At 44.7% G+C, this 27,280-nt stretch overlaps 1 protein-coding gene across 1 annotated transcript in view; it reads left to right on the forward strand.

Annotated features, from left to right (window-relative positions):
* The first annotated feature begins 958 nt into the window (after positions 1-958).
* kcnj19a (potassium inwardly rectifying channel subfamily J member 19a) overlaps positions 959-27,280 on the forward strand; it is a 100,318-nt gene continuing 73,996 nt past the window's right edge. The window contains exon 1 of the mRNA XM_056287339.1: positions 959-1,624. Within this exon, the coding sequence (XP_056143314.1) occupies positions 959-1,624 (666 nt within the window). The remainder of the gene's footprint in view (positions 1,625-27,280) is intronic.

Raw genomic sequence — 27,280 nt, forward strand, 5'->3', positions numbered from 1 at the left:
GCCTAAGAACCCCTCGCTCCGCCGCCTCTTCTGACGTAACAGCAGATTTGCTATTCAAATTTCATTGCAGCCCAATTTCAACCGGCCCCCTCGGTGCACATTCGTGCTCCTTCCAGTAGATGGTAGGGTCACACTTAAAAGAACAGTCACTTCATTCTGTACCGAACATAGTCTCTATTTTAGACGCGCTGCGTAGTAAATTTCCTGTTTCTGCCGAATGATGAATAGGCTCTACGCCTATTCATCATTCAATTCATCACCTGAAAAAGAAAACAATAATGAATTATGTAAAAATCAGGCTTTCATAGCCGAAATGAGCAAAACTTAAAAATTCACTCGTTTTCGCTCACCCTCACTTCGACTTTCTCTCATCCACGTAAGCACAGCCACACTTCGGCACGCTACGCCTCTACCACACACACACACACACACACACACACACACACACACACACACACACACACACACACACACACACACACACACACACACACACACACACACACACACACGCTCCTTTACAAATCTTGCCTCCCCTATCCTCCCTATCCTCCCTCTCTCCATATCTCCCTCACACACACTCTTCATGTCCTCCTGGCCCCAACACGCTGGGAATGGCAGATGCCGCTCGCGCTGGTCTCATTCGCGCTGTGGTTGAGCGCATCACATGTTGTGGCTCGAGCCGGAGCTGAGCGCGCAAGTGTCCCACCTTCGGTTACCTGCTCTTCTGATGCCAGGCCACACTAAGCTCTACAAAACTCGAGGAATGGTGGAATTTATCAATTTTAGCGGATGCCAGCATTGTTATTAGCATATTAATCAACTATTTACATCATTGCCCGCGGGAATGGTCATAGTCAATTGTATGCACTGCAGATAACCAGCCTTTGGAACTCAAGCAAACGGAAGTAAACGGCATGTGATTTACTCTTTACTTCAGGAGAAATCAGAACAAGTAATGGCTGCCCTACGAAGAAAATTTGGAGAGGACTACCAGGTTGTAAATACAAACCGGGCCACCACTTTTTCAGCGCCGGCGAAGAAGAAACGCCAGCGCTTCGTGGAGAAGAACGGGCGCTGCAACGTGCAGCACGGAAACCTCGGCGGAGAGACGAGCAGATACATCTCTGACCTTTTCACCACTCTGGTGGACCTGAAGTGGCGGTGGAACCTACTCATCTTCATCCTAACCTACACCGTCGCATGGCTGGTTATGGCATTTATGTGGTGGATCATCGCTTACATCAGAGGAGACCTAAATCATGGTCACGATTCATCTTACACTCCCTGCGTGGCCAACGTTTACAACTTCCCCTCAGCTTTTCTGTTCTTCATTGAGACCGAAGCGACCATCGGCTACGGGTACCGCTACATCACGGAGAAATGCCCGGAGGGCATCATTCTGTTCCTGTTCCAGTCGCTGCTGGGGTCCATCGTGGACGCCTTTCTCATCGGCTGCATGTTCATAAAAATGTCCCAACCAAAGAAACGCGCAGAGACCCTCATGTTCAGCCAGGACGCAGTGATTTCTCAGCGTGATGGGAAACTGTGTCTCATGTTCCGTGTGGGCAACCTGCGAAACAGCCATATGGTGTCCGCGCAGATCAGGTGCAAACTCATCAAGGTAAGGACAACATGGGCCAGATGCGTCCTGCGCCACGGGCCGCTTTGACGACCATAAACGAAACCATGTAGTCAATCCGTACTAAAAGCAAAAATAGTGTGTGCTTAGACCGAACAAGGTGAACGTCACACTGCTAAGTGTGCCTCGCTTTTGAATGACCTGGCAATGTAGTGAAAGAATCATATGCTATTCATTTGGAGATAACGATATATTTTGTGTTTGCAATTTCCACTGCGGTTCAGCTAGGCAACACCAATACCTCCCAGCAACGTATGATACAATGAAAATATCAGTTTATGCAAACTGTAGAAAAAATATAAAACCAGAACCAAAACTAGAATTTCTGCACAGTGTTTGGGTTCTTCTCTGACATCGTCACTGAAAGGTTAAAACCAGAGTGAACACATTGCATATCAGTCATGTAAATAAATCATCTTTATTTAAAGCTTAATGGTAAGCAGGTCCCACCACAACGTGTTGTAGACAAAACAGATGCACAGAGCATGTTCACAATCCCTCAGTGGACAGGCTGTGTGACTGAAAGGCGGTCGGGCGCATCGCAGGTTGGTGTGGTAAGAGAGCAGATAAGATAGGATAAGAGAGCAGATAAGATAAGGTAAGATAAGATAAGATAAGATAAGATAAGATAAGAGAGCAGATAAGATAAGAGAGCAGATAAGAAGATAAGAGAGCAGATAAGATAAGATAAGCGAGCAGGGGGACTTTCAGCAGCAGAACCACACAGCCACTCCTCAGCCCGTGGCAGCTGCAGGTTTGACTGCTTCGCTGGTGTGACGGCAGGTGCAAAGCAAGGCAGCGTGCTGATGGGAGACTGGGACAGAATATGGCTGCTGAGGACATGGTGTACCTGGTGAACCCCAAAGCATGAAATGTGGAAAATCAGTAGCGAGAGAATTTGGTGTATCACTTCCACTGGTTGCCAGTCAAGTAAATAAACAGCACTCTAGGGAGTCAATACTCTTCAAGGAGAAACATTAAGTTTTTTTTTCTTCCTTAAGTCCACGAGGGAATAATTCCCCTTTTTTCCTTTCACTTAAGCAACATCATCTTTTGAGTATGGATTCAACCCTTCCATAAAGATGTCTTTATGCTCAGCTGAGACTGAGGAGCTCACTTAGATAAAATGTTTCTCTCAATAAACGTGTCCAGATGAACTGATTCAACTTTCTGCGACCTTCCATAAGGAGGCTTTAAAATGACTTGGTACTTTATCCACTAAATGTGCTGCGCTCTTGCCAGGCAAATGCATACCGTACCGTATGCAATGTTATGGCTTTCATTTACGCAACTTTTTGTCTCATGTCATCCATTTTTTGTGTCCCATCTTGTCACTCTCACTACACTGTTTAGTGTGGTAGGGTGTCCACCACATCCTGACATGTAGCTGATGATCCTCATCCTCATAACACAGACAACATTATATATGCATATCATTCCCTCACATCGTGATATGTGTGACTGGCTCCTCATTTAAGTAACGATCGTTCAGCTGCCTCACAAAATGGGCTGTAAAGAAGATGAAGATCATTAGGAAAGTGTTAGGAGCTGTTTTATGTCTGTGTTCTTCCGCACATCCACATGAGCGGATCCACATGAGCACATCCACATGAGCACGTCCACATGAGCACATCCACATGAGCACATCGAGCAGAGTGTTAGTCAACTTAATGGTGCATGCACACAGGGAGCAAAGCTACTCCACCGCCCCAGTCCCAGCAACATAAGAACGAGAGAGAGAGGGGAGGGGGAGAGAGAGGGGGGAGGAGAGCGAGAGAGAGAGCAGCCTATGGATATAAAGAACAATCACATCCGGTTCTGTCTACAGTCTGTCAGACGGACCCAGAACCACAGCTGTGTTCAACACGTGCAATCATATCATTGGTTAATAGTAAACATATGAACATATGTCATACACATGTTGATAAGCATTAAAGAAAAACAATAAAATAATATTGATCATTACTGTTTAGAGTAAAAGTTTGTGCTGCAGTTCTCATACAGAACGGTTGGTGGTGCTATGGAGTTGCAACTCCTTCAACTCGTAATGTCTCCAATCTGAACGTCCGCTACTTGTGCTTGTGCCCATGGATACTGTCACACGACTACATTAAGAGTTAAAATGATGTTTTGTGTGTGTGTGTGTGTGTGTGTGTGTGTGTGTGTGTGTGTGTGTGTGTGTGTGTGTGTGTGTGTGTGTGTGTGTAAAGATGTAACCCACTGGTGCTGGAGCCTCTCTACACACCCTGGGACCCTGCGTTGTGTTTCTTTGTGTGTAATGGGGTATTGTGCGGCAAGAATAAATCACTGGACAAGGGGGGTTCTGAATTGTGGCTGAGACCGTGTGGCACTTTATTTGCTCACAACAGCTGCTGGTCCATAACCTTACAAGGTAGTAAAATAAACTAGGGCAGGCTCTTCTAATACTCTTATGACTCCTTAATCATCCAACTCCTCCTTCTACTCCTCCAACTCCTGCTATCACTCCTACTTCTACTCCTAATACTACTTCATCTCCCTCTCCAGCCACTCCTCCTTATTCTAACAACTCCTATAAATACTACTCCTTCTACTCCTCCTACTGCTCCTAATTATTTTACCACTCGTACCACTCATTCTACTCTTTCTACTCTTATTATTCCTACAACTACTTCAACTCCTCCAGCTACTAACACTCCAACTACTCTTCCAACTTTTACTATCACTCCAACTTACTATGCATTCATGTTTGCAGTGGCCTCACCCAATACCGGTGTGGGAAGATGGTGGCGCAAATTCACGTTTGCAGCGACTTCACCCAGTACTGTCCATGCAGTGTCTTTGTCCATGTCTGCGTTTAAGTTTTGTCTATGTTTGATGGTTGGGAGAGCTGGCGCCCAGGGACCACAGCCCTGCCTGGAGCTGCGACCGAGGAGGTAACACCGAGGGTAATCAGACAGGATGCGTAAGTGGGGCAGGCTAAGTTAACTGCTAGCCCATGAAGACCAGCAGTTCTGACAACACCGAGGGTGGTCTGGCGGCAGCCTCACATGGCATTGACTGTGGTGTTTTTGGTGACGAGGGTATTTGGCTGGGAGAGCTGGTGTTGAATCGGCTGGGGGAGCCTTGTCTGCTGCATCTGGTGGGCCAAATGACCACAGGCCCTGCCTAGAGCTGTTCCCGAGGAGGAAGCACTGAGGGTGGGCTAACAGGATGGGGAAGCGGGCAGGCTAAGCTAACTGCTAGCCCATGCAGACCGACAGTTCCGATACTCATCCTGGCTGGCGTTTGTTCCCTTAGACAGTGATTTTTTTTTTTGGATATATGTGTTAGTTTAGGTATATGTGTATATGCAACTACCTTGGGACACCATAGTAACCACCTCTTACACCTTATATTTCACCTGTAACACCTTAGCAACCACCTGGCAACCACGTAATGATAACCTGACAACCATCAGGAACACCCTAGTACCCACACTGCAACATCATGCAACCACCTGATAAACCCTATTAACCGCCAGGAACACACTAGCAACAAGCCACAACAGCCTAGTAACCACAGAGAATACATCTGGACTACCCTTTAAACTACCTAACAACATCTTAGCAACCACCTCGCAACCACTTAGCAACAAACTGGCAACCACCAGGACCACCCTGGTAACCACCTTGCAACACCCTGCAACCATCTAATAAAACTCAGCAACCACCAGAAACACCCAAAGCAATCAACTTACAACACTCTAGGAACCACATGTAAACCACCTGGAAATTCAATATTACATCTATACCCTAAAAAAATTTCATTGTTTTAACTCTTGAAGCACTCTTTAACTTTTTTTTTTTCAGCTTTTGCCTTTAGCTCGTCCACACTGTTTCTTCAATAAAAGTACCTTTCTAGTTATTGTTATTTTCCATCTTCTCCTTCTCATGTTTCTCAAATTGCTATCAAATTGCACCAAACATGGTTCATATATCCAGCTATCCCTGCTCTACAATTTTTCCTAAAGGACCATTAAAATCTGTCACATTGGATTTTTGCTAACTAGCATTTTTTTAACCTGTTTTTTATTCCCGTAGGGCTTTTTCAATTTATGACCTATCAGCACAGAATTTGGCACACAGCCTAGTGGGACCAAGAGAGACAAACTATCCATGAACCTGATCAGTGTTAGAAGTGATAGGGGTTATAGCTGCCATTTTCCCTCTTCTTTTCTTACTTACTTGGACTGGTTTTCATTGACAAATGATTAGAGGTGTGGTTTTCCCGCCCTTAGGCACGGGGGTGGGTGCATTGTTCTTCTGGTCTAAACATCCATAGCCGGATGTAAACACGCAAGCCTAGATCTGCGATATCTTCAACAACATTAAACATTAAACATGTGGGCACTTTCTCTGACGTTTTTGAAAAAATTGCGAAATAGCTAGAATGGCCTGAGAATAGGTGGACGTTGCTTATCCAGAGTGTGCTTGAGGGCAGAGCCCAGGAAGCTTATGCTGCATTAGATGTGTCTGACAGCAGAGACTATAATACTGTGTGGAAGGTGGTTCTGGCAGCCTATGAGGTGGTGCCAGAAGCCTACTGACAGAAGTTCAGGTTTCTGCAGCGAAAATCAAGTTAAACGTTCCTTGATTTGGCTAGGCAACAGGAAGTTGTGTTTGACAGGTGGTTAACAAGCACTAACACTCACACCTTTCAAGAGTTTTGGCAACTTATGCTGGTGGGGCAGTTCAAAACCAGTTTACCCCGACATATGGAGATACATCTAAATGAGATGGGCATTACTGAGCTAAGAAAAGCTGCTATGGCAGCAAATTTTTATGAGTTAACTCACAGAGAAATGCCACGGAAAGGAAAGTTTGGCAGACATGATAGGAGGCAGGCTGCAACTGACAGGCATGGTGGGGCAGAATCTACTCCCGCCTCTGTTCAGTCTCCATGGCCAGGGAAAAGATATGAGAAGCCTTATTTTTTCCACAAAGATGTCATCTGCCATTATTGCAGAAAATCTGGCCATATAAAGGCCAGTTGTTCCGGTCTGAAGCGGAAAAATGGAGATGGGAAAATTGTGGGATTGATTAGAGCCCAGACTTAGATCAGTTCCTGTGAAGTGGACAGTTTGAACCTGCCTTCCTGCCCAATAGTGAAGGGGTTTGAAGGTTTTGTGTCAAAAGGAGCAGTTTCTGGTGCAGCTGATGGCAAAATGGTCCCTATATCAATTTTGAGGGACACAGGTGCCACACACCTTAATGGTTCAGGGTGTCATAGACCTACCGCCCGCCACCTATTTAAAAGCTTCGACCCCAGTGACGGGGGTAGGAGGTGTTTTTGTTAGTGCCCCTTTGTACAAAGTATTTCTGGCATCTAACATTGTAAATGGACCAGTAGTGGTGGGTATTGTTCCTTCCTTGCCTTTGTGTTGGGCAATGATTTGGCTGGTACTCAGGTTTGTGTGACACCTGTTGTGAGTGAGACACCTTGTGAGGTCTCTGAGACCATGACTTTGGAGAGAGAACATCTGAAGTTGTTTATGGCATGTGTGGTGACACGTGCTCAGGTTCTGGCTGCTGAAAAGGGACATTTCAGTGAGAAGTATGAACTGTCTGGTGGTTTGGCTGATACCTTTTTTGCTAGACTAGTTGAGGTGCCCCCCTGCTCCCAGTTTTCTCAGGAAGCCCTTATATCAGAGCAAGGAAAAGATCCTTCTGTAGCTCTATTAAGACAGATGGCTGATAATGCTGAGGACATGAAGGCTGTGGCTGAAGGTTTATTTCTCCAAGATGGGGTCTTGCTGAGGAACTGTGGCCTTGTGATAGTCCTGCTGATGAACCATGGACCGTTATGACTCAAATTGTGTTGCCTGAGAGTTTCAGGAAGGAAGTCCTGCGTTTAGCCCATGAAGTATCCTTAGCAGGTCATTCAGGCATCCGTAAAACACAAGAGAAAATCAGTAGACATTTTTACTGGCCCAAAATGCATAAAGACGTGGTTTCGTACTGTCGTAGCTGTCATCCATGTCAGATTGTGGGAAAGCCCACCCAGACAATTCCAGTTGCTCCTCTCTGCCCTCTACCTGTTATGGAGGGACCTTTCTCGAGTAATTATTGATTATGTTGGCCCTTTGCCAAAAAAAAGAAAAAGAAAAAGGGAATGAGTATCTCCTGACTACTATGGATGTGGCCACCATATTTCCAGAGGCGGTGGCTCCACCAAAATTACTGTATCTTGATTCAAGATACAGTAATTTTGGTGGCTCATTTTTCAAGATTCTTGAAAAATTTAATGGCCATTAAAAATTGCTGTGATGATGGCAGCTTGCAAAGTTAGTTTACTCTATGAGCCAAATATTGTGAAACCTAGAATTTAATAAACAGGAAAAGGTACAAGCTTTTTATTTATAAAACAGTTGTACATGTGGGTTCTCATTTCTGAGTCAATGAACTGGACTGTCTGTGGATCAACGCCATTGATTAAGATGGTTGCAAATGCAACAGCAAAAATCCCACAGTCACAACCATTTCTTTGCTGCTGCACTGCTGTAATTCTGATTCCCAAGTAATTTTCTTCCCCAACAAGATTCTTAACTTGTTCCTCGACCTCTTTTTATATTATTGAAAAGACTGTCATACAAGTTGACAAAGCCATTATCACTGCCAACGGTACTAACACACACCCAGTGTGAATTACCAGTGTGTAGTATCTGTATAAATTGTCCACTGACTCTAGGAAAGTTTCTGCATAGCCCTAAAGTTGGTCTTTGTAATCCTTCGATAGATGGACCAGTATTTTGAAGAGGAACATGAGCATAACGAATGATATCCCAATCAAGCCAACTGGAAGGCAATAAAATTAACTTGTTTTGTTCATCTGTTAGCTTAATGAGTATAGAGCAAACCTCTCAGCATCACCAATTCTGGCTCCAGTAATAATCAAATCTTCATCTTTATTTGCATGATGGATTTGATTTTGCTTGGAGACACAGCTAACTTTGCAAGCATGCGGTTGTAAATGATGCATTGCAAATGAAAAAACGTTCCATTTTTGCAGATGTCATTATGACATGCCAACAGTTTGTCAGTTTTCTTTAGCTCTTTGTTACAAATGCAGATAGATGTTTGCTCAAAAGCTTTATTGAGAACAAGGCTTTCTTTATTGGGTTTTTATGTTTAACTTTGCCCTTACATGTTTGACAAAGTGGGCAGATCCAGTTCCTTTGTATGTCAGCAATCTTTAAGCATGACATGAAATTTAGTGATGGGACATGACTCATTACTGCAAGAAACAAGTGTTGACTCTGTATCCATTCTGCAAAAGCATGTTGAATTTTGATTGACAGTCTCAATATGTTGCAAAGCTCTTCTCTGTGTGTACCATCTCCCAAGAACTTCAGGTAAAATGCAGTATCTCCAGAAATGCATAAGCCGTGGCAGAAAAACATCCCAATGTGCAGGGTCAGGAAGAATCCTGTTCATAACCAGCTCTGCCTCTTTTTTTTTTAATCACTGACACCACATACAATGAAGTCATAGTATGATCTATCTGTAACAAATAGCTGCTGCTGCACCTGGTAGTAGTACTGGTGGTTCTTTTTAAGAAGATACTCTGAACCGCAAACAAACAAGCACGAGTTGCGCTTTGATACAAGGGCATTAAAATCATTATCCTTCAAACAATATGGGCATTTAACCTCACCACACCCCAGACCACAACAGTCCCAATTGCACATAAAACCTGGAGTTGCATGTAGCCATGGATGGCCTTCATCAATGAATATTCCACATTGTTCAGTTTTAAAATTTACATGATGCTGTTTCATAAAATCCTCATATGTTTTTACTGCAGACTTTCCATGTTTGCAACCATGATCAGTGGCTGCTGACACAAACTTGAAGATGCTTGGGTAACAAATAATTTTTATCAGAGACTGAGAGGGTTGTGCTGGGTTTGTATGGCTGACCTGCTAACTAACAGAGGCACCAATCCTCCCAGTCCTATGTTTGTAAAATAAACCTCCGCTTGCTTGCTCCCTTATATCCTCTTCAATTAACTTGATATCAGATGCTGTCAAGTTGATACTAACAGTTGTGCATGCTTGCAATAGAGTATGACAATCCATGTCAAGATACTGTTCATCAAATAAGTCAAGAATTGTTTGTTTAAGCCTAGTTTTTGGAACAAAGGACTCAGAAAAGGAGCGTACAACACTCAATATAACTGGTTTATTTTTTGCACAAACTAAGTTTCTCAAATAAATCATTTATCTCAGTGGCAGTTGGAGCAGTGAGAGCCTGTTTACTCTTTTGTGATTCAGCAATACCTTGATGTTCCTTTAAGCCTGGTGTAAATTTAACTGTTTGAGTATCTTTCAGTTTGCTGGCTGATCGAAAATGTATTTCTCTAACTTCTGACACATCCTTAATGTTGGGAGGCAAAAGCCATGAACATTTAGTTTGTGTACAGGCCAACTTTCCCTTTATCTATATTGTAGCGAATTCGGGGGGGGGGGGGCAACCACAGGAACTGCCACAACTGCCGATGGAGGGAACCGCCACTCCTCCTTTCCTGAAGGAGGGGGGTAGTGTAATGAGGCCATCGGAAGCGTTTCCCGAAGGAGGGAGGTAGTGTAAAGTGCACGAATAAGTAGACACGTTAGTACTTGACTGTCGGGTCGGACCCTTTAGTCGACTGGTTAACGTTGTCGCTCGCGGTGCGGGAGACACGGGTTCGCGCCGCGGCAGTTTCTGTGGTTGCCCCCCCAATTCGCTACATTGGTGTCAGAAGTGGGAAGCGCGCGGACGCGCTTCCCGAAGGAGCGGGGTAGTGTAACGTACACGAATAAGTAGACACGTTAGCACTTTGCTAACGGGTCGGACCCTTTAGTCGACTGGTTAACGTTGTCGCCCGGGGTGCAGGAGACACGGGTTCGCGTCCCGGCTGTGGCGGTGCCCTCCATCGGAAGCGCTTCCCGAAGGCGGGTACGTGCACAGATGAATAGGCTCGGTAGCCCTTGGCTAACGGGTCGGACCTTATAGTCGAGCGGTTAGTGATGTCTCCCGCAGTGCGGGTGATACGGGTTGGCGTGCCGGCCGCGGCAGTTCCTGTGGTTGCCCCCCGAATTCGCTACATTGCTGTCAGAAGTGGGATGGTGAGACCATAAGGCCATCGGAAGCGTATGCGCCCAGAGGCGTGAAGGAGCTGATACGTTTCAGCGAGGGGACGCGCTTCCCAAAGAAGGGAGGTAGTGTAACGTGCATGGATAAGTAGACACGTTGGCCGCTGGCTGACGGGTCAGACCCTTTAGTCGAGCGGTCAGCGATGTCTCTCGCGGTGCGGGCGATACTGGTTCGCGCCGCGGCAGTTCCTGTGGTTGCCCCCCTCCCCCCTTCGCTACAATATGTTGAGCAGTTGCTACGGTCATTGTGTATTTTTCAGGTGGACATTTATTGTGAGTGTGCAGGGTTATTTACTCTGATATTTATTGTATGGATTATTGCACGAATAACTAAAAAGGACAAATTGCCCATGTTATGACCGAGTTGTACATGCCACTGCTCAGTTCACCCTCTACAATATACGAAAAATCAGACCTCATCTGACACAATATGCCACACAACTTGTACAGGCTCAGATAATTACTCTATCTATCAAATACACTATGACAAGTTTGTGGTTCTTCTCACAGATCGCTACAATGCATTCATGTGTAGCTTGAGCAGAGGACACAATGCTTTGGTCGGCTATAGCTTCACTGTTTGCTCATAATTCATTAATTAGGCATATATCTTGTCATAAAACAAACAAACCAAACAGACCTTGTAAACAACTCTTTATGTCTGTAGGCAGCATCCAAAAAAAAATAATCAGGGAAACTTGCCCTTTATTCAGTCAGCAGAGAGTCTTTTTACGATCACGTATGTGAAAGTCAGGGCTCATATCAGGATAATATCAGGGCTGTGTGGTGGAGCTAGGGTTACCACCTTTGTCATAATGTTTGACAGATCTTTGACAATGCAGGTAACATGGTCACTCAACACCTCCCACCTGGTGAAGAAAGCACAACAGAGGCTTTTCTTCCTCAGGAAACTTAAACAAGCCAGTCTCCCTTCTCAGCTGCTGGTCAACTTTTACAGAAGCACAATAGAAAGCATCCTCTGTCAATGTGTCACAGTGTGATATGCCAGCTGCACAGCAGAGAATAGGAAGGACTTGGCCCCGGTGGTAAAGACAGCACAGAGGATTGTGGGAGCTGTGCTCCCGAACCTGGATGCTGTGTATGCTGGCTGCCTGCAGAGGAAAGCAAGCAACATCAGCAAAGATGCAACACACCCAGGTCACTGTCTGTTCATTCCCTTGCCATCGGGGAAAAGATACCGCACCATCAAAACCTGGACTAACAGGCTGAGGAACAGCTTCTTCCCCAGAGGTGTAGCCTCCATCGCCCCCCCCCCCACACACACCTGCCTATAGCTGCTGAAGACTAACTGGTACTAAAGCCGCTGCAATATGGACAACTATGTTCAATAACCCCATTTACTATTTTGAACTTTAAAAGCTGCTGCTTTTGCTGCCTCACTTATTTTTACTACCTCACTTATTTATACTAAATGTTGTTTGTCCTTGTTTTTATCTTCTTCTTTTTTAATTATTTACCTTGTTGCTGGTCTGAGAGTCACCAAACGAAATTTCGTTGTGTGTACACAATGACAATAAAGTCTCTTATCTTATCTTACAGTACAAGTAGATCGAACCCAATAACATAGTTGATGGGTAGTGTATGCCCAAAACCGTTGATATTATCAAAGGGAATGTAAAGGGAGGTTGATTGATGGTTAAAATAAAGCCAACGGGAAACTTGGTTATGTAATGTGTGTTAACAGTGTATGCTAACGAACGAACGAACTCTTTCCCTCCAAAAAGCACATGTGATATAAGCATTGGTGAAAGTAGGCCGGTACAGTCCGATACTGCGTACCACTAAAAGATTTAGATCCGGTACTAAGCGGTACGCAAGTAGGGGACTTTTCTGAGGGGAAGCAAAAGCAGCTTGCTTGTTGTCACATAGCCAACACAATCAGTAACGACTGCATCTTAACAAGAAAACACAGCTGCTCATGTTATGTCAGCATTAACAGCAGTAATTTATTATGAATCGCTAATAAATAGTGTTTGTGCCCCCTCCCCCTGCCGGGCACACTCGCGACTAGGTGAGCTTCGGGGAAAATATCTTAAGTCACTAGTCTCAGCAATAATATGAAGAGAGGCAACCAACCCAACAAAAAGCCTCCTGGAGCACACCGGAAGAGTCGAAAAAAGATGGAGGAGGAAAGACGGCAGGAAAACAGGTACGTCTGATGACTGTTTTTGTATTTTGACATTTTTCAAGCTAAGGTTAAAAACTAGCCGTGCAGCTAGCTAACGTTATATCCTGTCATACCTGGAGCTGGTAACCGTGATGTTAGCTAGATCATTTACCTCACCTCACTGATATTACTACCATCTATTTGCAAGGAAAACAATATATCTCATGACTTTTGTGTTTACTGGCATTTTTCAAGCAAATGTTCAAAGCGGGCCACTTGACAGCTAACGTTAGCTAATGATGGGAGCTGCCGAGCTGGCATATGAACTGCCACCTGTCGTCATCTAACTTAGCTAGCTAGATAGCTACGTCTACATTTACCTCACTGGTATTATTAGAGCACCATCTACCTAGTTCCATCTGTAACTTGCAAATGGTAATGGGCACAAAATAACTCTGCTAAAGCGTTAATTTAGCAGAGCAAGATTAACACTGTACTATAAATGTGTTTTACATAGTTGGCCAGTATAGCCACAGGAAATTATGTCAGCTAGTTAGGCTACTCAGTATTTTTGCCTATTATTATCTGTATAATTTCCAGGTGCATTGCTGAAATATCTGGATAAGCCCACGCCCACCACTGCACAACCTGAGGACTCTGCTACTGGATAGCAGGTGAGTTCTCTCTCTCTCTCTCTCTCTCTCTCTCTCTCTCTCTCTCTCTCTCTCTCTCTCTCTCTCTCTCTCTCTCTCTCTCTCTCTCTCTCTCTCTCTCTCTCTCTCTCTCACACACACACACACACACACACACACACACACACACACACACACACACACAGTGGGTGTCTATAACTGTATCAACCATGTTGGTCTGTGCCTGCAGGTGACCCTTGTCATCAACACTACCTGCTACACAATCTGGAGAGACATCAACCTCATCTATTGCAGCACAGTCTGCAGCAAGTGAGTCCAGTTTATTATTGCACATTATTACAATAGCACTTCTATTACTAATAATGCATATGTTAATGTAATACACACAAGCACACACACACACACACACACACACACACACACACACACACACACACACACACACACACACACACACACACACACACACACACACACACACTCATAGTGTGTGTCTAACTGTATCCACCATGTTGGACTGTGCCTGCAGGTGAACACTTGTCATCAACACTACCTGCCCGAAGTGTACCTGCTACACACTCTGGAGAGACATCAACTTCATCTATTGCAATAGCGCTTCTATTACTAATATACAATGCCTTCAAGGACCACCAGGGGGCCACGAGCCACCAGTTGAAAACAGCTATATGATGATTACTCAGAACACATCAGTAGGCTATGTGGTGCACTCTTTAAGTGTTTTGTTTTTGATGGGAAAATGCAGAAGTTATTCCACCTGAAATTAAAAGACAGAGACTAGTAAACTATTCCACTGTTAATGAATTTAGTTGTTTTACTAATTTAGTTATTTTCTTCTTATGTAAAACAGTTGAGGGCCAGAGAGAGGAGGCAGGAACTTACCCTTCTATATGGAAAGAAGACCGTTCAGGTGCAAAAATGAATGGCTGTATGCTCATAATGGAAAGCTAGGCTGCACCACATGCCGTGGTGTAAAGAGCCTGGGTGTAATGGCATCAAGTGGTGTCAGTATTGCTATTCAGTGGGCTGAGGGAAAGATAGCCCCATTTGGTAGCTCAAGGGATGTCCAACTTCTATCACTGCGCAAAAAAATATCCATGAACATGGGAACTCCAAAGCACATGAAGAAGCAACAAATATTCTTCAGAAAGCAGAGAAAAAAGTACTTGAGAATGTGAATGCCAGTAGTCAGGAGACTGCATTTGCTTCTACTGCCAAGGTATTCAGGACGGCATACTATGTGGCCAAAAACGACAAGCCTTTCACAGACTTTGAGAGTCTGATTGACCTGCAGCAAGCTAATTCTGCTGATCTAGGGCATGTTTTGCACAGCAAAACTGTCAGCATTGATATTATTGAACATCGGTCATCACAGATGAAACAGGAACTTCTGAAGAAGATAATAGAGACCAGGAGTAAGATCACAGTATTGGCTGATGGGTCAAGCAGTGTGGGCATAAATCAACACAAATTGTGTTCCTGAAGGCTAGTGTCGATGGAAAGTTGGAGCCCATTGCCTTTCCATTGGATCTGATTGAGCTGAACAGTCTGTCTGCTGCTCATATCAAGGAGCAGCTCATGGGATGCTTGTTGAAGAATGACTTCACCATTGAGTTGCTGCTGGAATTCCTCATTGGACTTTGCAGTGATGGGGCCAGTGTCATGCTGGGAGTGAAGTCAAGTGTTAGGAAGCTGCTCCAGGATGACTTCCCAGGCATAGTACTATGGCACTGCCTTAATCACAGACTGGAGCTTGCTGTGGACCAGGCACTGGATGCGACAGGTGGAACAAAAGACTTCCAGGCCTTTCTTGACAGCCTATATTCATTATATAGCCAGTCACCAAAAAAAAAAACAAAAAAAAAACAGCGGGAGCTGAGTGAATGTGCTCACAACCTAGACATTGCCCTCAAGAAGATTTGAAAAGTGTTCAGTGTTCACTAGATAGCGTCTTCATCCAGGGCAGTCTCTTGCAGTTTGGCAGTCTTATCCAGCCTTGGCACAACATTTCTGTGAGGCATCAGTGGATAAGACAAGGGACGACAAAGAGAGGGCAAAATTCAAAGGTCTGCTTTAAGTTGTGCTCCATCAACTTTGTGAAAAGCCTTGCAACAATGGCAGACGTCCTGACTGAACTCAAGGACTTTACAGAAATTCTTCAGAACAGGAAGACCACACCCCCAAAGGCCCATGATACCATGACAATGTATGTCAAATGCATAGAAAGCCTCAGTACCTACCCAGGACAACATACAGTTGATGCCAACCAGGCAGAGGAAGTCATGTAATTCAAGCGAGAACAGTTAAGTGTTGGCAGGTCTCCCATCATCAACTCTGCTCGGTTCATCCAAGCAATGTGTGTCAACATGAAAGAAAGACTCTTCACAACTGCAGCAAACAAACCACAAGCCAGTGTTGTAGCCAACCGGAGAGAGGCTTACAACAGTCTTATCAGTCAAATGGCAATCCTCAACCCTGACAACTGGGAACACGACAATCCTCGATTTGGAGAAGATGAGGTGAAGTCTTTGAGTCATGTCCTACATCTGAATACAAAAGAAGCCCACCTTGGGTTCATCGAATACAAGTAAAGTGGAGGAAGAAGCATTCCTAACAAGATGAGGAAGTTGCTTATGGCATCTCCAACTAAATGTCACAGTCGTCTGTTAATGTGTCAGCCAAATCAAACATGCACAGTGGTGCTAAGTGACGGGTGACATTTTGAAAGTTTATTTATAAATACTGTTGCACTTTATACACCAAAATAAATAATTTGCTATAAATGATGTCAAGTGTTTCTAATGTTTACACACTATACAGGCATTTATAAAATCGAACGTGTCTTCAGAGATGCTTGTCTAGGGGCAGGAGGCGAACAATGTCAAGCGATGGTTAGAGTAGTAGTACCGGCAAGAACTTAATCCTACTTTCACCCCTGATAAGTAACTTATGAAGTTGTCACTCCGCTACTCCACATGCCAAATTAACAGTAAAGTATATGCAATAAATGTAAAATCAGTTAGAAGTACAAAGAAATGGTTTCATGTTTCATATTTTAGTATTTACCATTTAATATCGCACTCGCTGCTGTCTGACCTATACATGAGATCAGAATGTTTGTAAACAAAGAGCGGCAACGTACTTCCGGGTGGATTCTAGTAGTTGGGTAGTGCCTAGTAGCTAACGTACATAACGGTTAGATAGCACTAGTTGAACAGACAAATTAATTTTCAAAATGCCGAAACCGTGCTGTGTGTGGGGCTGTAGTGCCAAATGTACCCTGGCAAATTAGTTTTTAGGCTTTCTCCGTTTTCCATCAGATAAATCTAAATCTAACCAGCGAAGTCTGTGGGTACAGAGGGTAAAACGGACGAAGAGCACTGCTAACGTTACAAAATTAGTGAAACTGCCGGGAGAACTTGCTTGTGCTGAACTGGGAGGAGGATGGAAACCATCCATTCATGACCGGATTTGTGGGAGACATTTTATTACAGGTAAAAGTTAACATTGTTGCCGTGGTGTAGTGGGAGATTGTGTACCCGTTTCACCCGCTAGCTAACGTTAACCACATTTTACATCAGTCAAAGTAACGTAAATCCCCGATCGCGTCATTTCTAATGAAAGCAACATACAATACTGTTCATGGAACACCCAGCTTTCTATAGCTAGGCCTACTACTTTATTTTTGTTTCAACAGAATTATTAATTAATTAGTCGCGAACACTTCCTTACCTTCTCATTCAGCTAGGCGATCCAAAAATGTCCCAAGTGTCCGTTAGGAGCAAAACGTCCAGAGGTGGACAAATGTCTCGAGAGATATGTCTCGAGACGGGACATAGGCATATTATGCTCGAGACCGGTTTGAGCTGAATGTCCCACTGTTGGACTAGGCTCCAACACAAATAACGTTAGCTACGCTAGAGAGCATAATCCAACAAACTTTTGTATTGATTTTTACACACGTTATTCACAGCAAGTTGAATATAAAATGAACACAAAAACAATAGTTTAATTTAATCTGCACTCAAAATTACTTTATTATGCTCTTTATTTCATACACACATGGGACAAACCTTACAGACCCCTTGCTACAGACGCGTTTCGACTCTGCCTTCTGTGTTGTATAAACATTGCACTCCGCGAAGCTAGCCACCCGGTAGACAGGTTGACGTTATTTGGACGTCACACTGATCGCTCCTATAATAACTTGACAGCGCGGGGATCGTTTGGAACTATTGACGTGTACATGAACCACGTGATCGCGTGGCGGCGAGATCAGTCAGTGTCGTAACTCAACTGCTCCGGTCGAAGGAGAGGAACAGTGGCAAAGGGCGGGACTTCTGTGACTACGGGGAGAAGAAGAACATGGCGGCTACCTGAGGAAGATGGTGAAAGTGTGGATGAGAAGTGTTTGATTGTAATAACTTAACCAAAAGGGTATCAGCGGCAAAAAGGAGTTGTGCGAGTTCGGGTAGGCTGTCGAGACACGAGGAAATGAATGACGGCTGCCGTGTTTGAGGTGGACGGACCGCGCTGCAGTAGGAGCGGCATCAGCGAATCTGTTCGGCAAGTTTGGATGTTTCCTCCCTTTTCCTCCCACCTCCCTCCTGTGAGTATTCCCTGCCGCTTGACTTCGTCCACTTTAGCACTGGGCTTAAGGAGGAATTCGTTTTTAAAACAAGGTGTTCGGCTATTGTCAGGCGCTTTCGTTCTTCATGGAACGGACACTGTTGACAGGTTAAATGAGTGGACATTTACGAACTTCATACGAACTGTGCAACGGAATGTATGATGACTGTTCAGTACCATGGTGAAATATTTGTTTTATTGCTGGAAGAGCAGATTGAGTGAGGTCGCAGTCCGGGTTTGATGTAACATTCAAAGTCTGGTTTTCAGGGGTAACCAGGGCATTAAGGGTTACATTTTGGAAGCGCAGCCTTAAGCTGCCTTCACCTTTTTTTCTCAATAGCAGTAATAGTAGTAAATTCAATTGATTGGACCTGATTTGGAAAGGCACACACCTGTCTGTATAAGGTCCCACTGTTGACAGTGCAAGTCAGAGCAGAAACCAAGCCACGAAGACAAAGGAATTGTCTGTGGACCTCTGAGACAGGATTGTGTCATGGCACAGATCTGGGGAAGGGTACAAAAATTTTTCTACAGCTTTGAAGGTCCCGAAGAGCACAGTGGTCTCCATCATTCGTAAATGGAAGAAGTTTGGATCCACCAGGACTCTTCCTAGAGCTGGCCGCCTAGCCAAACTGAGCAATCAGGGGAGAAGGGCCTTGGTCAGGGAGGTGACCAAGAACCCAATGGTCACTCTGACAGAGCTCCAGCGTTCCTCTGTGGCAATGAGAGAACCTTCCAAAAGGACAACCATCTCTGCAGCACTCCACCAATCAGGTCTTTATGGTAGAGTGGCCAGACGGAAGCGTCTGCTCAGTAAAAGGCACATGACAGCCCGCTTGGAGTTTGCCAGAAAGCACCTAAAGGACTCTCAGACCATGAGAAACAAGATTCTCTGGTCTGATGAAACCAAGATTGAACTCTTTGGCCTGAATGCCAAACGTCATGTCTGGAGGAAACCAGGCACCTCTCATCACCTTGCTAATACCATCCCTACAGTGAAGCATGGTGGTGGCAGCATCATGCTGTGGGGATGTTTTTCAGTGGCAGGAACTGGGAGACTAGTCAGGATCGAGGGAAAGATGAATGGAGCAAAGTACAGAGAGATCCTTTATGAAAACCTGCTCCAGAGCGCTAAGGACCCTAGACTGGGGCGAAAGTTTACCTTTCAACACGACAACGACCCTAAGCACACAGCCAAGACAACGAAGGAGTGGCTTCGGGACAAGTCTGTGAATGTCCTTGAGTGGCCCAACCAGAGCCCAGACTTGAACCCCATTGAACATCTCTGGAAAGACCTGAAAATAGCTGTGCAGCGACGCTCCCCATCTAACCTTACAGACCTCTAGAGCAGTGTTTCTCAACTCAGTCCTCAAGGACCCCCTATCCTGCAGATTTTCATTGTAACCCTGCATAGGTAGCTCTACTTGTACTTACTTAACCAATCATCTCACAGCACTTAATTACGCAAGGTGTGCAAACTCTGACATTCACTGCTGAATTACTACAAACAGGTACCTATTCAGGGTTGCAAAGAAAATCTGCAGGATAGGGGTTCCTTGAGGACTGGGTTGAGAAACACTGCTCTAGAGGATCTGCAGAGAAGAATGGGAGAAATACCTCAAATATAGTAGGTGTGCCAAGCTTGTAGCTTCATACCCAAGAAGACTTGAGGCTGTAATCGCTGCCAAGGGTGCCTCAACCAAGTACTGAGTAAAGGGTGTGAATACTTATGTACATGCAATATTTCAGTTTTTTATTTTTAATACATTTCTACAAAACCGTTTTCGCTTTGTCATTATGGGGTATTGTATGTAGATTGATGAGAAAAAAAGGAATTTAATCCATTATGGAATAAGGCTGTAAAATAACAAAATGTGGGGAAAGTGAAGGGGTGTGAATACTTTACGGATGCACTGTATATGGAAGTACATAATCATAAAAAGGGGGGGGGTTCTCTGCCTCCTATATCTAACTCTAATCTTCCTTATCGAGTGGGATTTGTAAGCTCTAATTTCTTCTTCTTTCTTCTTCAAGGCCTCCTCGTTAGTGAGGGTTGCCAGCACCATCAGGATGACATTTTTGCCAAACAAATCTCTTCCAGATCTTTCTGACCTGAGCTGATCTTGTTGCTTCTGATATTTTCAGACTAAGCCATTGTTTGATGTTATCATGATACTGCCATTTTGGTCAGCCTCTCTTGTGCTTTGTTGGTGTAGTTCCCAATAGATGGTCTTTGTTAATTTACTTACACCTGGACAACAGGTATGCCCCAAAGAATGATAACTTTATTTTCATTGTATGTGCCATTAGTCCTCTTTTTGTTCCTAATTCATTAAGGGTGCTCACATTCGTTCGTTTCTCTGTCCAACTTATTTGAAGCATCCTATGATAAAGCCACATCGCTGCAGCCTTAATTCTGTTTACCATCACTTTCTTCAATGTCCCACTTTCAGCTCCGTATGACAACACTGGCCAGATGAGTGCTTTAAGTAGACTCACTTTCACTGCTTTTCTTATTCCCCTATTTTTCCATATTTGTACCATCTCCATCATTCTTTTCTTTGCTAGGGTAATTCTGATTTTTATGTTATCTGTACAATCATCGTCATTGTTCTTAGCTGAACCCAAGTATTTGAAGCTCTCTAGGTGTTCTACATCTTGTCCATCTACTGAGATTGCAATATCGGATTCACCCACTTTCATGCACTTTGTCTTTTTCACAAGCTCTTGTAATAGTCGAAAAAGGGGGTCCAATTCTTCATAGACCTTTGTATAGAGCCTTGACGGGTGTCTCTGATTTTCTCAAGTTTTAAAAACTGCATAATGTCTTTAATCCATCTGGAAAAAATTAGGTGGTTCTTGTTGCTTCCATGAGAGAACAACGAGACGTCTAGCAAGCAAGGAGGTAAATGCTATGATTACATGTGCTTTACCTTTAAGGGTGCGATTTTCTGGAGCAAAACCAAATAGGGCACATATGGAATTAGGAGGAATTTCTTTTTGAAACATCTTGCTATAGGCATTAAAAATACTGGCCCAAAATGTGTTAAGGTTAAGGCATGACTAGAACATATGTGTGTGATCTGCTGGTTGACTTTTACAGCGAGGACAGAGAGGGTCTGCATTAGGATAAATTTTGGCCAGTCTAGCATTGGTCAAATGTGCTCTCAAAACAACCTTTAGTTGTATTAAGCTGTGTCTTGCACATAGTGAGGAGGTATGTATTAGGCCAATTGCAGCCTTCCAGTCATCATCAGTCATTTCCCCTCCAAGGTCCTCTTCCCAAAGTCTCCTAATAACTTGCTATGAATGAGGGGAGATATTACTTATTCTGTCATATTGAATTGATATCAAGCCTTTGCAGTGTGGGGATAAAGAAAGAATGTGATCGATTGTATTGTTTGTTGGCAAATTTGGAAAAGAAGTAATGTTTTTCTGGGCAAGGTGTCAGATTTGGAGATATCTGAAAAAGTGAGATTTTGGCAGATCGTACATTTGGGAAAGTTGTGTAAATGAACAGAATTTTCCATCAACGCATAAATTAGAAAGTGACTTGATTCCCTTTGAGAACCAAACACCTAAGGTAGAATCAGAGAGACAATGCGGGAAGTTGTAATTATTTTGGATAGGGGAAAGTACTGATGTGGTCTGCAACTTAAAATGTCTCCTAAATTGTGACCAAATTCTAACTGAATGGCACACTATTAAGTTGGAAGAAAATTGGCTTTGAGGAGGAGGTGAGGAGGTACAAATTAAAGAGTATAAATAAAATGGGCTGGAACCGTGTTCCATTTATACCTAGGCCTCACAGCTGCCTTGCACACACTCCCCCATCCAGGATAATAGTTTCTTGATATTACAAGCCCAATAATAATAATTGTAATTAGGTAGAGCAAGGCAAGCAAGCTTTTTATTTTATGTCTCTGCAGTACACTTCTTTTAATTCTATTTTATGTCTCTGCAGCTCACTTATTTTAATTCTATGTGGTTTACCATTCCAGATAAATGAAGTTATACTCTTCTCTAATGACTTAAAAAAATACTTCTTGATCGGAATGAACTTTGTGACTGGTCTCCCCCCCTTCCGAAGGTAACATCACCATCCTCACGGTGGTGGATAGATTTTCAAAGATGGTCCATTTTGTTCCCTTGCCCAAGTTGCCCTCGGCCAAGGAGACAGCCGAGTTGATGCTGCATCATGTTTTTCTCCTCCATGGCTTCCCCAGGGACATTGTGTCTGACCGGGGCCCGCAGTTTGTGGCACAGTTCTGGCGGGCTTTCTGTTCACTCTTGGGAGCATCCGTCAGCCTCTCATCTGGCCACCATCCCCAAACCAACGGTCGGATGGAGCGGCTGAACCAGGAGCTGGAGACCAGCCTACTTTGCCTTGCCTCGCAGAGCCCCAACACATGGAGCAGTCAGCTCACCTGGGTTGAGTATGCACACAAGTCTCTCCCATGTCTCTCATCTGGTCTCTCCCCCTTTCAGTGTGCTAATGGATATCTGGTTCGCCGCTACCGCCACACCTGGGCCCAGGCCCAACGCACCCTGCTCCACAATTCCGAGTGTTACAAGAAGGCGGCTGCCGGCGGCGGATCCCAGCCCCCACTTACAGGAGCGGCCAGAGGGTATGGCTATCCACTAAAGACCTGCCTCTTAGAGTGGAGTCCCTGAAATTCGCTCCCAGGGTTGTGGGACCATTCCCTATTTCCAAGGTCATTAACCCAGTTGCTGTCAAGCTAAAACTCCCCATAGCCATGAGAGTCCACCCATCCTTCCACGTGAGTCAGATCAAACCGGCCATAGAAAGCCCTCTGGTCCCTGCCTCCAGGCCCCCTCCTCCCCCTCGGTTCATCGATGGTGGCCCTGTTTACACTGTCCGCAAGCTCCTGGCGGTCCAGTGTTGGGGCCGGGGCTCCCAATACCTGGTCGACTGGGAGGGATACGGCCTGGAGGAACGTTCCTGGGTCTCGGCCAGCAACATCCTGGACCCCTCCCTCATCCGGGACTTCCATCGGGCCCACCCTGGTGACCCTGGGCCGTCTGGAGCCGGCCGTTGGGGGGGGGGGTACTGTCAGGCTCCGTCTAGATAGTTAAGTTATCTTTTGTTTCTCCCAGTGTTCTTTGTCTTGTACTTCCTGTTTTATTTTGATACTCACCTCTCGTCTCGTTTCAGGTCCTTTACTTCCTGCCCTCATGTGTCTCCCTCCTCCAGAGTATGTAGTCTAGTGTTCCCTTCCTTCTGGGCCAGTTCGCCTTGTTCCTTGTGACAGCGTTCCAGCATTTTTCCCCTTGTGTGAGTTTCTTGAGCCCTACAGTTTCCTGACCTGTTTTTGCCTTTTTTGACCTCGCCTTTCACCTGCCGATTTTGGACACTGTTGCTTTGTTATCTGATCACCTGTGTACCGACCTCATTTTTATTAAAAGGACTGATTTTTGTGAACTGAGAATGAGTCTGCGTTTTGAGTCCAAGCCTGTGCTTCAGTACTGACACCGCCGCGAGAGAAAAGAATAAAATAAATAGTTTTGGTTAACCTTTCAACTGTCTTAAACGTACATTAGTGGTACTAAATAGGGCAGACCAAGAAAACGTTTCATAATCTAACAGAACATTAACTTGCACATCAAAATGACCGCGATAAACACAAGTAGGGATTCTCCAAAGGAGTTGAATCAAGTGCAACTGGACTTGGTATATATCCGTGAAGACGTTTCGCCTCTCATCCAAGAGGCTTCCTCTGTTCGTGCCTTTCTGACTAGACCAAGCTAGTCTGACTGGCTGGTGATGAGACTCAGATATTTATCCTCTAGGAGTCGTTGTCAGAGCTATTGATGTATGCGTGGCTCTTTGTGATCAGATGTTTACCAACGCCCGAGCCATAGATATGCGTGGCTCTTTTGTGTACCGATGTTATGGCCGCGACCGTCGTTATCGAAGCTATTGATTTGCATTTGTTTAGCAGCGACGGTCGTTGGGGGTGTTACTTTAGACTTAATTGTTCAGTGGTCATGACAGTCGTTGGAGCCGTTAGTGACCGACTGTTGTTCTTGGAGGCTAGACAAGTAGTGATTCACATGAATCTGTGACTGCCGTATAGTTGTGAATTTAAAATTATGACTACGTCGTTTTAACAGCTATGTACAAACACATAACCTGCCAAACAAATCATACGAAAAATGGGAAACGGCAAAACATCCAGTCACCTTCCACAGAGGTTACTCACCACCACCGGCGTGATAGATGGTTGTTCAAGAAACAATCGGCGCAGGGGTTGTGCGTAGCAGACGATTCTGAAGAAATGAAGATGCTTCAGGGGGGAGAAAGAAAAATCAATTTCTGTCCATTCTTGTCGGTGACCTGGAGTTTGGCAGGGAAAAACATTCTGCATGTAAAGCCAGCATTTTCTCAGCTGCAACTTGACGGTCGAGTACACGGCTCTTTTCTTCGAGACCGCCACGCTGTAGTCCGGGTAGATGTGTATTTCGGGCCCACGAAAACTGCGGGATTCCCGCCTCCCTTGCTATCTTCAGGATGTGCTGCTTCGTCTGATATTAGTGGATCCGTGCGATGAATGGACGTGAGTTTCCTCCGTGGAGTGGGTAGTCTGTGAGCCCAGTCCACAACTAAAGGGGTGGGGAACGCGCCAGCACCAAAAATTTCTTTAAGACATGCTTCAAAAAAAGAGGTAGGTTGTGAGCCTTCAACTTTTTCCGGTGTGCTGGTTATACAAATGTTGCGCCTCGATCTGTTTTCCAAGTCATCCAACTTGAATTTGAGTGCTTAATTTTCTTTGTTCAGGTCTACACAGAAGGATTCTAGGGAAATAAGTCTTGTTTGCATGTCATTGAGCGTCGTTTCCATTTGTACGATTGTCTGATCGTGTCGGTCAATAATTTCCCGATCAGCAGAGAATTGGACAGTTAGTTTGGATATAATACATCCTTCCATGGCCTTCAGCAGCTTCTCCATGTCCATTAAGGTTAGTGGCGAGTTGCTAGCTTCCACAGCGCTACATGTCCGTGAATGTTCTCATTCCACAGCGCTAGTTTGGCTAGTTTGTGCTTTGTCATCACGGTTAACTTGGTCATTATCGTCCTTTGCCTGTTGGTTATGCTTTTTGTTTGGTTGCCCCATCGTTGATAGTCTTTCGCGAAGATTTACGCAGAGTAGTAGTGGAAGTTGAGTCGTCCATAGGGTTAGTGGTTGTGTCAGGAAGGGCATCCGACGTAAAATTTTGCCAGATCATTATGCGGATTGACAAGACCGCCATCGGTGTTGTGCCCTCACAGGGTACCGATGGAAACTGTCGATTCCGCTGTGGCGACCCCTGGGAAACAGGGAACAAGCCGAAAGAAGAAGAAGAGTAGTGGAAGTTGAGTACATTTCAACAAAAGTTAGCCAGGATTTCAACAGAGCTCTCCCAGTTTGTAACCTACTCCGCCATTAGTCAAACCGGAAGTCCATCCCAGTCATTTTTGTAGAAGTTGCAGCTAAGTCCCCACAAATTTTGGTGCCAAAACCCGGGACAGAATTTAATATCTGACCTGCTGATAGCCTAGCTACCTTACCAGCTAAAGAAGAGCCAGAGAAAATCATGGAGCATTTACAGAGACTGAAACAAAGGTGCGGAGTTGTACGAGCATCTACAACTAAGTTGCTGCTGATGTGAGTTGTGACCGCCTATGAGACCTACTGTCCATGTTGTCGGTTAAGGAAAAGAATCTCCTGGAATTAGAAAACGATATTGAAGAGGAGATACCGATGGACGAGCTGGAAGCGGACATAGTAAAAACTGAATTATCAGGATAATGTTAACCTCTGGAAAGCTCGTGCACCGAGGATGATTGAGAGGGAAGAAGCGAGAGCGAGCGAATAGAGGTCGCCTCGGCTGAGCGATGTGAGTACCCGTTCAAACAGACTGTACAACACGCCGTCAGTAAAGTTGCCCCGGCAGCCGTAATCCTGTACGCACTGTGCGCTATTAACCAGTGACGTTAACACCAATGATCGGCCTTCGAATGCATTTGCGTCAAACGGCGTGAGTGGCAAAAAAACAAAACAACCCCCCCCCAAAAAACGAACAAAATCATAAAAAAAATGTATGCACGGTGCGTACAGGATTACGGCTCCGGCGCCACTGGCCCGAACTGTACATGAACAAGTATGATGGTGAAATATCAAAGTGGCAGGAATTCTGGGATCAGTTTTAGACCACTATCCATAAGAATAGAGAGCTGACCAAAACTGAAAAGTTTACATAGCTCAAGTCATACCTCGTGGGTCCATCAGCAAGAGCCCTGATTTGGGCTGAAAATAACGGAGATAAATTATGAAGCTGCCATAGACATGCTTAAGGAGAGATTTGGTAGAGCAGACCCTACTGGTGAGTGCACACATGGCAAAATTGCTGAACTTGACTCCAGTTAAAAAATCTTCAGATGTTGTTGCCTTAAGACAGCTATACAGTGAGGGTGAGGTCCAGATCAGAAGCTTGAAATCTCTAGGAGTGATCTCAGATACATATGGGGGATTGCTGTGCCCCATATTACTCCAGAGGATTCCAGACGACATTGCCCTCACTTGTAACGCAACACGGGTTCAGAGCATGAGTTTGCTGAACTCATCACTTTCCTACAAGAGGAAGTTGAAAGCAGAGAGCATGCCATGCACTTAACCAAAGCAGGGAACTTTAACAAGAACCCCCAATCCACTTACCAGCACCGTCGTAAATCAGATTCAGAGAGTGGAAAATTCAGAGGGCCAAACTTGCCATCAGCTACAGCACTTCACACAGGCAGTTCAAACTCCCCTCAAGGCTGTTTATTCTGTGACAGCACAAGTCACAAGTCGGAACTGTGCACAGATAATACAGTCAGAATGCGCAAGGAAAAGTTAAAGAAGATGAGAAGGTGTTTCATATGCCTTGGACAGTGGCATGTTGCCAAATTCTGTAGAACAAAGGCTGTTTCATGCAGTAGGTGTGGACGAAGACACCACCCCACGATGTGTGATAAAGGTGAGCAAACTGAACCCCCAAATAGCGCTCAAGAGACAA

The sequence above is a fragment of the Lampris incognitus genome, chromosome 10, assembly GCF_029633865.1.
Source record: "Lampris incognitus isolate fLamInc1 chromosome 10, fLamInc1.hap2, whole genome shotgun sequence".
Classification (NCBI taxonomy): domain Eukaryota; kingdom Metazoa; phylum Chordata; class Actinopteri; order Lampriformes; family Lampridae; genus Lampris; species Lampris incognitus.